The following is a 12,257-nucleotide window of genomic DNA, read 5'->3' as shown; positions in this document are numbered from 1 at the left end:
CGATCCTGGGAGCGCCTGATGGTATCGACTAGAATGGAGAATCGGTTGGAAAACGTGGAACGTAGGTTGGAAGGCATGCAGGCTACTATGCAAGAAGAGTTTAGGAGACAAATGGAGGAGATGATGACAACAATGACGACTAGGTTCGAGTCGGCCTTACAAGTGGTAAGGGCCGAACGGGAAGGAACGACCCATAATTCACAGGGAGACAATGACGAGTGTGACACTTGGAGAAGGGAGAAAAGGTTGAAGCGGGTGGAAGTGCCTTATTTTGCTGGGGATGACCCTTACGGATGGGTGTACCGGGCAGAACGATACTTCGAAATAAACGGCATTCCTGAAGCAGAAAAGCTGGACACAGCGGTGGTTTGTTTGGAAGGAATGGCGCTTAATTGGTATCAATGGTGGGAGCCGCGGATGCCATCAATCAATTGGCCAGTGTTCCGACAAGCCCTGTTGGGGCGTTTCCGGTCGTCTTCTTCGGAGAATCCGTATGAGGCGTTAATGGGGTTGAAACAAAAGGGGACGGTTTTGGAGTACAGGGAGCAGTTTGAGTTATTTTCTGCCCCATTACGTTTTGCTGATGCAGAGTTTATGATCGGGGCTTTTCTCAACGGCCTGAACGAAGAAATCAAGGCAGAGGTGAGGTTGGGAAACTCGGGTGACTTGAGTGCGATCATGGAAATGGCACAGAAAGTTGAAGAGAAAAATAGGGTATTGGGTTTTTCCTTTGGGCCTGTGGCTAAAGGGAGCGGGTCAATGAATCATAAGCCTTATTGGGCTGAAACGAGTGGAGCCTAATACGCGCCCAAGCAAGGTTGGACCAGAAGAGGTGAACTCACCTCATCTTTTGGGCCTAGGGTTTCTAACCGACCCAATGGGGGTCGGGTCGAGGCGCCTGGCACCCAAACTTATCCTCGCGACTTTTCCGTCGCTCCCTCACACTGCCGAGGCTTGGGGTTCAAACGATTAACTGAGGAAGAGGAGAGTGAGAAGCGACGAAAGGGACTCTGCTTCCGCTGCGATGAGAGGTTCACACCGGGCCACGTGTGCCGCAACAAACAGCTCCATATCATTCTGTTGGGGGATGAAGACGCGACCCAAGGCGAAGATACGGAGGAAGGAAAAACAGAGGAAGTAAACCTTCAACTAAACGCCAGTAGTATTGCAGGTATGACCTCGAAGAACTCACTGAAACTTTGGGGAATGATAGCAGATAAGAGAGTAATCGTGATGGTGGATTCGGGGGCGTCGCACAACTTCCTATCACCGGGTCTGGTTGAAGAGTTGAAGATACCGACAGAGGCCACAAGGGGGTATTTTGTTGAGGTAGGGGATGGTCAGAGGTTGGGGAGTCAAGGAGTGTGCAGGGGTGTCGTTTTGGAATTGCCAAACTTTTAAGTAATCCAAGATTTTTTTCTGTTTGATCTGGTCGGGGTAGACGTCGTTCTGGGTTATGAATGGCTTAAAAGCCTAGGGAAGTTTAGTGCGGACTTGCGGCAGCATTTGATTGAGGTGTACAAAGAAGGGAAAATCATTGAAGTGAAAGGAGACATTGGACTTTCCCAGACGGTGGCCTCATTGAAAGCCATTAGAAAGGAACTCAAGGGGGAGGCGGAAGCGTACTATGTGGAGCTGGGCATGTTTACACTGGGGTGTCCAGAAGTACCAACCCAGGTGGCCTCGGAAGCTCCAGAAGCGATGAGGGAGCTACTATGGAAATTCAGAGAACTGTTTAAGGAGGGAACAGCCCTTCCACCTACAAGGGAATGCGACCTCGCAATTGTGTTGAAAGAGGGGGCTACCATTCCTAATATTCTCCCCTATAAACATCCTCATCGCCACAAAGAGGAGATTGAAAGGTTTGTGAGAGACATGTTAGCAGCAGGACTGATTAGACCCAGTACAAGCCCTTACTCCAGCCCACTGATTCTTGTCAACAAAAAGGATGGGAGTTGGCGTTTCTGCGTGGATTATCGCGCCCTTAACAGCATCACGGTCCCAAACAAATTCCCCATCCCTGTTATTGAAGAACTGTTGGACGAGTTGGGAGGAGCTACAGTCTTCTCTAAACTGGACCTTAAGTTGGGCTACTACCAAATTCGTATGAGGCCAGAAGACATACCCAAAACAGCCTTCCGAACACACGAAGGACACTATGAATATGTGGTGGTAATGCCATTCGGGCTAACCAATGCCCCCTCAACCTTTCAATCTTTAATGAATCAGATTTTTAAACCTTATTTACGTAAATTTGTACTAGTTTTTTTTTATGATATTTTAGTGTATAGCCCAGACTTCTCTACCCATATTGGACATTTGGGTGTAGTTCTTCAATTGCTTAGAAGCCAAGAATTGTGGATCAATGGTAAGAAGTGCAGTTTTGGAGAACCGCAACTAGAATATCTTGGACACATAATATCATCTGCATGAATCTCAGCGGACCCTGCAAAAATTTCTGCTATGACCAGTTGGCCAACACCCAAGGACACTCGCAGTTTGAGGGGATTCTTGGGTTTAACCGGATACTACCGCAGATTTGTGAGGAATTATGGGGTAATCGCCAAACCTCTCAATTGCTGAAAAAAAATAATTTTCACTAGACAGAGGAAGAACAAGCAGCGTTTGACCAGCTTAAGAGGGAGATGGAGATTCTGCCGACCTTGGCTATGCCAAATTTTGACCTACCATTTGTGATTGAGACAGACGCCTCAGGGTATGGAGTTGGGGCCGTCTTGATGCAAAAAGGCAGACCCCTGGCCTTCATTAGCCAAGCTTTATTAGATAGAAATAGGGTGAAGTCGGTCTATGAACGTGAACTTATGGCAATAGTATTTGCTGTTCAGAAATGGCGCCAATACCTGTTGGGCAACCACTTTATTATTCGAACTGATCAGAAAAGTTTGAAATTCCTGTTGGAGCAACGGGTTCTAGCTGGGGAACAGTTGAAATGGGTAACCAAGCTTATGGGCTTGGATTTTGAAATTCAGTATAAACCGGGGCTAGACAACAAGGCAGCAGATGCACTGTCTAGAGTTATGAGCTATCATGCCATATCCATGGTGACTAACACCGATCTAGTGGATGTAGCTGAGGAGGTTCTTGGGGATGAAGTGCTAAAAGGACTCATGCAGCAGGTAGTGTCACGTCCTAATTCCCATCCACAGTATGCAGTGTCCCAGGGGTGCTTATGGTATAAACAGCGGTTAGTCCTCCTTAGGGAATCTGCCCGTATTCCATTACTATTAGCAGAATTTCATGCCTCACCGTGGGGGGGCACTCTGGAGTGACAAGGACTTACAAGCGACTAGCCATGGCTTTTTATTGGGCTGGAATGAAGCGGGATGTAGAAAAATTTATCGCTGGTTGTCAGGTTTGCCAACAAAACAAACACGAATCCTTGAAACCTGCGGGGTTGCTTCAGCCCTTGCCAATTCCAATGCATGTGTGGGAAGACATCTCGATGGACTTTATTGGAGGGCTGCCCAAGGCTAAAGGAGCTGACAGCATCATGGTGGTGGTTGATAGACTAAGTAAATACGCCCATTTTATCCCCTTACTCCACCCCTATACAGTCAAACAGGTAGCTACGGTGTTTGTAAAAGAAATTGTCCGTTTGCATGGATTTCCTACATCTATCGTTTCAGATTGGGACATAATCTTCCTCAGTTCTTTTTGGAAAGAATTATTCCGTCTCTCGGGCACCAAGTTACAATTTAGCTCTGCATACCATCCTCAAACGGATGGACAAACTGAAGTCAACAATCGCACTATTGAGGCCTACTTGCGCTGTTTTGTGAGTGAACACCCGCGTCAGTGGGTTAATTGGCTGCCATGGGGTGAATTTTGGTTTAATTCTTCGTTTAATGCCTCGATTAAGATGACCCCCTTTAAGGCACTTTATGGCCGTGCTCCCCCTTTGATTATACCTTACTGTTGGGACAGCACCATGGTGGCTGAGGTGGATAAATTGCTGTTGATAAGGGATAGCATCCTGGCAGAGCTCAAACAGCACTTACTGAGGGCACAGTGGAGAATGAAAGAACAGGCGGATAAAGGGCGTCGGGAGGTAGAGTATCAAATTGGGGACATGGTGTACTTAAAAGCCAGACCGTATAGACTGAAATCATTGGCAAAAAGGGTCAATGAAAAACTGAGCCCCAGATTTTATGGCCCCTTTTTGTGTGGAAGAAAAGATAGGTGCTGTTGCTTATAAGCTATCACTGCCAGAATCATCCAGATTGCATCCTATTTTCCATGTTTCCCAGCTCAAAAGGGCTCCCCCTGCTAGCCAACCAAGTCAAGCTTTGCCTCCATTCTTAACAGAGGAATTGGAGCTTCAAGTTGAGCCCGAAGAGGTGCTGAATGCCAGGAAACTCTTGAATGGTCGCTGGGAGGTTCTAATTAAATGGCAGAACTTGCCTAAAGAAGACAGCACTTGGGAGGAGTTTGATCTGTTGCAGGCTATTTTTCCCCATTTCAACCTTGAGGACAAGGTTCCTCTCAATGGAGGGGGTATTGTTGGGTCCAAGACAATTGGGCCCTTGCTTAAGACATACCAGAGGAAGAGGGGTAAAGGAGGAATTGTGGGTAGAGAGGCTGTTAGAAAAGATTCTAACTGAATAACAAGTTTAGTGATGTGGAGGGGTGAGGATGAGGGAAGGAAAGCAATATATTGTAGATGCTAGTGAGAGGAGGGTAGGATTTATCTGGGAGGTTATTTGGGGGGTGGCTGCCGGAGGACAGCCTCATTGTTTTCTGCATTGGTCCATTAATTCCTTTCTGTTAATTCTAGTTTTTCTCTTGTAACGTCAGGGATATTCCCTGAGTTTTCATTTGCAATCCAATAGTATATTCAGTTCCTATCAGAATGCAACTCTTTTATTGACATGATTAGGAAAAGAATTTTGAATATGTTTTCCTAATTAACATGACTCAATATCTTGACACTTTGGACAAACTTGAAACCGTGACTTGAAGGTTTGGATGACCCAATCATTGATGAATGATAGTAGGAGGCTTAGCAACTAAACATGCAATTGGAGTTAGTAAGATAATGTAATCCTTGAGATTTATATCCTACTCCAATTGTTTTTCCGGGTGTATGTTCTTGAACAAAAATAGAGTTGTTAGTTAAAAGAAATGAATATTTAGAAGAACAAGCAAGTTTGCTAACAAAAGCAGAGTTGAAAGAACAACCCAAAACAAAAAGAACTAACTCTAAAGAGAGACTTGGGAGAGGGGTAGTGGTATTGATGTTAGTGACTCTAGTTTGAGAACCATTATCTAAAGTTATAGGAGGAAGAAATTCGAGAAAAGTGATATGAGAGAAAAGGCCAAGGGATGAAGATTGGAAACAATGTGCTTAGTGCAAGCGCTATTGACACCTTGAGCCTTGATGTCACATCAAGGCCAAAGACCAAAATGATGTTGTGAATTGCGCAAGCCCCAGCTCCTACCACACCTACTCATGTTGCGAGGGCAAGAATTAATGACTAGCAGCACACTAGACTCCATGGAAAGAGCAGTAGGCAGTGGTTTCACAAATGATTGAGCGGTAGACATATGTAGTAGTTGCTCAGAGACTGAATCATATGACAAAACTATTGGACTGGTAAGAGCAAGTACCACTGAATCATACAAACACATTCAAATTTCAGTGGAAGACCATGAAGAGCAAGTACCATGAAGAATTCTTTACGTTGTTGAGCATGCTTTTCTGCATCACTAATAAAAGGCATAAAAGCATTATATTCAGTCATCAAATTGTGTCAAGCTTACCTAAGTAACTCTGCATATCCATGTTCTATTTCTTTATGGAGATAAGGTTAGCGATGACTATATAGATACAGTCAATTTTATTTGAGTAGACTATTTTGGCTTTCTCCCAAACCTTAAAGCAAGTCTTAGAAGGCTGGTATTGTTTATGAAGTTTAGCATCAATAGAATACCACAAGACACTGCAAAGTGAGGTGTTAACCTGCTTCCAATGGTCATGTTTATCCACAACAATCTCCTTGTCCTATGTGGTGAGATGGTCTTGGCTGCCTTTCCCTTGCAACCAAAGTTCAATGTCTGCTGCTTAGGAGGAATAATTGCCAACTTCAGCAAGTTTCTCACATGGGATTAAAAGTAGTTGTGAAGGTCACAAAGGTGGTTTTTGAGTTAAACACCACAAACACAACATGGAGGAGAAAGAGAAGATAGAAAGGGATCAAGAACTGTACCGAGGGGGTCATCAAAGGCTTGGAAGACATCAGAAAAGTGTCAAAACAAGATTGTTGTTGGAACGAGATAAATGTGTGCTAAGAGGGGCAGCACGTGAGACGTGTGAGCATGTGTGGCGGCAGTTGGCGACGCCTCGGTTGTTGGTGGTCGCTGGAAGGAGGCACTCCTAGTCGTATCCTTAGATTGGTGGAAAAGTCAACGGCAGTGACGTGGTTATTGTAGCAACCATAAAAAAGAAAAGGCTAGATCGGAACCAAAATTGATACCATAAATGTATGAAACTTTTCTGTGTGTATTGCATTTGACTCAAAGGTCTGTATTTATGCAAGTGTACAAGGATTAATATTAAGTACAGAATATTACCTAATAAAGGTAATCCTAATATTACGTTACAATTACTGTATTTACATAATGGGTCTAATTACCATATTTACATATCAACAGATTCCTCAACTAGAATTATCATCTGCAAAGAGCTTGCACTTACGGATAATTTTTTGTATATCACTTGTAAGCACATCTAAGACTAGGTTAAACAAGCACACAAAATGTATTTGGTTTAGCTTATTTTGAAGACAAAATCACTTCTTCTTGCTTGGTTTATGAGAGAAATTTTGAAAAATAAGCAATGATATCCCAGAATTTAAGCTTTCCCAAACAAGCAATAAGTGTTAAATTTTTTAATAAATTTTGTTGTTGTCTGGTAAAAAGGGATTGAAAGAGACCCAAAAGAACTTTAGAGTAAATTAGTAAAAGAGATCTAATCTAACAATTACTAATACTTCACAGAATTTGTTTTTAACCAAGCTCAATGGCATTGTGTATTCAATGTAGCTGAACTCACCAAATATGATAAGCCTTGATTGTTGTTGTATTTATTAAAACAAACATACTTTTAAGAACACAGATTGATCTGGGTTAGATCAGTAAATCATGAGCCACAACATTACTGGTTCAATGACCAATTTAATAATAAAAAAAGTTGATTTATATTTAATGATTTCATAATATTTACCAAGTTATTATGATATCTAGGAATTATGCATTTTGTTGGATGACTACTGGGAACGCATGAATTTGAAGGTTCCTATTTATTTCTCAGCAGGTTTGAATCAGCTTGGAACTGTCTCATTGATCTTCATTTCTCTATTTTTTCATATATATAAACCATACAGAATCAATTTTGGGCAATCTTTTATCTTTACCCTTTAGAAAACAAGATTTTCTCTTATTTCCTAAGTTGTACACTATTTTTGGAAAGCTAATTATGTACAATAAATACATTAAATAAGGAATTGTATGCCGCACTGCACAGCACTCAAAGATATTTGAAAACTGCCACAACCACATGGCTCAATGGGCCCAGACTGAAGTTTCAGTAGCCCTAATTGGGGTTGCACCCATCATCCTACTAATGTAGCTAATATCCCTTTTTTAAAGATATACTTATTTATGCCAAATGTCATTGTGAAGATGACCCACAATGGTTAAGAATTTAGCCAAAATGCTCCTTATAAGACTTAGCCAATCCTCCCCTCTTGTGCTAAGTTTTGGGAGTGAGTTAGGCCTAGTCTGACTCTGTTTCTAACTTTCTAACATGATAAAAGAGCCTATCCTTCTCCAATAGATGTTCAGTCCTACAAATTCCACACACCAAATGAATAGTCTTGGGCGTCAGGGGTGTTTTAGGATGTTGCATATTGGCTAGGAATTTGGACAAGTTTTCCAAATAATAATTGGGCAATGCTCCACCCTTGAGTTAACTTTTGTAGTGAGTTAGGCCTAACCTGTTTCTAATAATCATCACTTGCTTTTTAACTTGTCACATATTCTAAAATTTTGCACCAATATTTTTCAGCAGGGGATTATCTATTTTTTAATATTTAAACATGTTTTTGTGCAATATAGGAATATCTGTGTGTAAGGTCTTGAATAATGTATTGGTAAGAACTAGTTATTTTATTACAGAAAATAGACAATTACAAAGTCCCTAATTATGGGTTGCTTACTCTCAAACTCAAAAAAACATGAAAACTAAAGATAGCAATATTCCAGAGCTTCTATATAACCCCAGTTAAAAGTGAGCTGCCCTCAGTTTGTTTGTTGGTTAGTTTGAGAGGGAGAAATGTTTGAAGTATGATAGGGTGTATAAGATTAGTTTTAGACTTGGAATAGAGATTGGAAGGGAGGTCCCACATCTTAACACACTACTCTCATGTCCAGGATTGGACATCTAGTGTGTGAAGTTTACAACACTAGACATTTGCAAGTGACCCATCGGGAATGGATATCTATAGGCAGCCTGGCATTCAAATTGGATAAGCTCTGATACCATATTAGGAAACTTGAGCTTAACTTACTTCCAAAAGCTAGCTCATAAGAAGAGGACTATCCAAGCCCTTATGAGTATTTTGACTCTTTCCTTAGCCAATGTGGAACATCTTAACAACTATTAATGCATATGGAATATTTTTCCTTGTCATCAGATTAAGATAGAGATACAGTTTAGTTATGTTATGATTCAAAGTCAATGGATTGCAAATATAGATCTTCCAAGGTTGGAATTCATGAAACTTACTTTGCCAATTCAGACTGCATAAGTTCAATTTGGTTTCAACAAACAAAAGAAGAAAATATAAAAATGGATAAGACAGAAGATTGATTAGAGCACTATAATCAAGGATGATTGATAAGCCATTAAAATCGCCACAAGAACTATTGGAGGACTCTTGATAAGATCAATAGTGGAAATAAGAACCAGAGGGAACAACTTTCTTGAGAAAAATAACCTTCAATTTTCCATAAACTTCCAAAACTTGTGTTTTTAATGAGTAGCCACATATTATAAAGAGAAATACTTTCTAAAAGACCTAATAGATTCACATTTAGTTCAGCCCAACATAATCCTAATTGAGACATTTAAAATAAAAGACTTAATGGACTCATGTTTAGTTTAGTCCAATTCAAGCCTATTTAAAACAATTAAAATCACCCTAAGCATACTTAATAAACTATATGGCCAGAAAGGCTCAAATACAAGGACAAATAAAGAAAAACTAATTAAATAAGCCCAAAGCTTAATTAAGAAGGCCCTAAAAGGCTAAAACATCACTTTCTTCAATATGAATCAAGTGAATCAACTTGGGCTCCATTCTTTTCACATCTTGACTTGACTTAATCGAACCTGTCACTAATTGATTTAAGGCTTCCTTGACTCTTGGTTCTAGCCCTTCTCATTGGTTCACCAAATCCTTGCAATACATTCTTCACTTTATTTTCTTTCTTCTTAACTATGGTTCCTTCTTGGTTCACATCAATTGCCCTCCCAAGGATCATGTCAAGTTATGTGACTCCTTGAGTAGTCTATTTCCCTAGTGATGTTTCTGCCATTATTTGTTTCTATTGTTGGTTCATATTAAAACTAATTAGTAACTATTTGATATGTTTTTTTTTTTTTTTTTTTCAGGTTTAACAATTCAAGCTAATATGTATTATAAGATGCTTATTAGTTGGACAAGCCAGAAGATTAAGGATACATACTCTAATCATAATGCTTTCGATTTTAAGAATGGTAATTTTAATTTTTTCTTAAAAACTTTTAAATTCCATCTTCCATCATTATGCATCATTATATGCTCTCAATCTGTGTATGAAGTTCTTTTTATTCTTGTAATATTTACTACAATTATGTCAGCTGTGAAACAGAGGCTTGATGTTGGAGCATTCCTACAGTTAGATTATTTTTCTTTATATTCAATAGTTATCACAGTTTGCTAAATAACTAAGGAATTCTAAAATTAAAAACATAAATTTATAGACAGTACAAAAGTGAGGCTTGGGGATGATTGAGTTCTAGTGATTAGAAAGCTGGGTAAGAGGGGATGTTTATAAAGAGTTCAAATATTGTGGAATAATGGTGGGCTCTTAATGGCTAAGCTAAGGTGTTCACAAATTTTTTAATTTTATGGTGAGATGGTTTTTCAATGTTTCAATATATATGACAAAATGGTAGTGTGTCCTCAAATTTTGATGAACAAGATGGAGAAAATTTTCTGTCCTTTGTTAACTTAGGCCTAGATCTTCCATCTCTAATAAAGCTTGTATTGAGGTTTCCAGGTTTGATGGTAAAAGTTGGAAGAAATAAAAAAATCCTAATTGAGGATATCATGTGTAAATATGTAAAATTGAGCCAATGTGTTCTGTATTAGATTTATTTCTTAAATAAAAGAACTTAATCAAATATATCCATATTGAAAATTTCATGTGAATTTTGTATTGAGGTTTCCAGGTTTGATGGTAAAAGTTGGAAGAAATAAAAACTAGAAGAGGATCAAGAGTATCATGTGTAAATATGTAAAATTGAGCCAATGTGTTCTGTATTAGATTTATTTCTTAAATAAAAGAACCTAATCAAATATATCCATATTGAAAATTTCATGTGAATTTTGTAGAATATTTTGTTGTGTGGATGTGTGTCAACTGATGAGTTCCATGCTTCACTCATCTGGTTTGGATGTTACAGTTCACCAATTTGAAAGGTCTATGATAGATGCTCCTGGTCCTTGTGTTCTTTTTGCCACACCTGGGATGATAACTGGTGGATTTTCACTTGAAGCTTTTAAGCACTGGGCACCTTCAGAAAATAACCTTGTTACTTTGCCTGGGTATATCCTTATTTCTTTATTCCTGCTTTTTTGTTACATTGCATCTCTCTTTACATCCTTTCTCTTTACATTGGCCATTTGATAGCATGATGATGAGCAAAATGCTGAGAAATGCTTCCCACAATTAGTATGTCACATTGAAAAGTGTATGGATATCAAACTTTTTTAATGCTGTCATTTAAAGTTATGTATATCACTTTTAGTTTAAACTTGAAACTAAATAAATTTGGACATTTTTCTCTCTTGGATAAAGTTTAGGATTAATATACTGGAGGTAGCACAACACATATCAATATTTAATAGTCCTATCGATTAGGAAGTGACTGACTTGCATATTTTGTGGGAGGAAAGAAAATTTGAATGTAATTGATTGTTTTAGATGTCTATGAGTTTGAGATTGCATTTTTGAATGATGGAGATGATTCACATGATTGTTTTGGATTTTAGGTTCATGATTTTAGGCTCATCCATGCATAAATCCAATCAATCCATCCAATTATAAAAATAAAAATTAATAAATTCGAAGGATTGGATCACCAATTATTATTGGATGGTTAATGCACTAAGATATTAAGTAATCCATTAGGTCAAGGTTCATTGGCTGGTCATGAATCTCAAAGTAGGGGTGTGCATGAATTGGATTTGTACTAAACCAATCTAAATCCATTTTAAATCCAATTATATGGATTGAATTTTAAACCAATCTATTTTATTTTTTCCAAAACTAGTTTAAAACTGGTTTTAAATTTGAATTTAGTTTAAAAATGGTTTAAATATTTTTTATGCTATTATTGAATTAGAAGCAGGATCTTCTTACACTAATGTAAGTCTAAAAACTCTTACATCAAATCTGAACTGTTCATTTAACTTTCATCTAACGGGTTATAATTTATTACTTTACTAGCTGTTAGATGTAAGTTAAATAAAAAGTTCAGATTAAGTGTAAGAGTTTTTAAACTTACATTTGTATAAGAAGATCTTTCTCTATTGAATTATTATATTAAAAAATAATTAAATTTATAATAATTAATATAATTATATTTAAATATATTTTAATCAGTTAATAATATAATTTTTTTATATTTATATTGTATTAAAATTAAATTCATATTTTCTATTTTGCATCGTCTATCCATCACACAAACTAAACAGTAAATAAACTGTTGTTCTAATTAAGCTGTATGAAAAATGTTAGAAATATAACTTCTACTTATTTTTTAAAATTATCTTAGTCTTCCTTTTTATTTAGTCTTACCTGTGATGAAATTAGACCGTGATCCTGAATGGAGAATGTATTTGGAACACTATTTTAATGATAAAATTGTATTAACAAATATTTGAATGGTATTATTAAAAAATGTTATT

General features: G+C 38.2%; 1 protein-coding gene across 4 annotated transcripts in view; it reads left to right on the top strand.

Moving 5' to 3' along the window:
* LOC113869027 (cleavage and polyadenylation specificity factor subunit 3-II) overlaps positions 1-12,257 on the top strand; it is a 44,814-nt gene that overhangs the window by 20,203 nt on the left and 12,354 nt on the right. For all 4 annotated transcript variants that reach the window (XM_027505127.1, XM_027505126.1, XM_027505128.1 and 1 more), the window contains exons 9-11: positions 7,264-7,333; positions 9,695-9,799; positions 10,751-10,892. In XM_027505127.1, coding sequence (XP_027360928.1) covers positions 7,264-7,333; positions 9,695-9,799; positions 10,751-10,892 — 317 coding nt within the window. The remainder of the gene's footprint in view (positions 1-7,263; positions 7,334-9,694; positions 9,800-10,750; positions 10,893-12,257) is intronic.

This window comes from Abrus precatorius, unplaced genomic scaffold (genome assembly GCF_003935025.1).
Source record: "Abrus precatorius isolate BTA unplaced genomic scaffold, Abrus_2018 Scaffold6, whole genome shotgun sequence".
Taxonomy (NCBI): Eukaryota; Viridiplantae; Streptophyta; class Magnoliopsida; order Fabales; family Fabaceae; genus Abrus; species Abrus precatorius.
The sequence above is the reverse complement of the archived record's forward strand: the minus strand, read 5'-3'. Positions and strand labels throughout refer to the sequence as shown.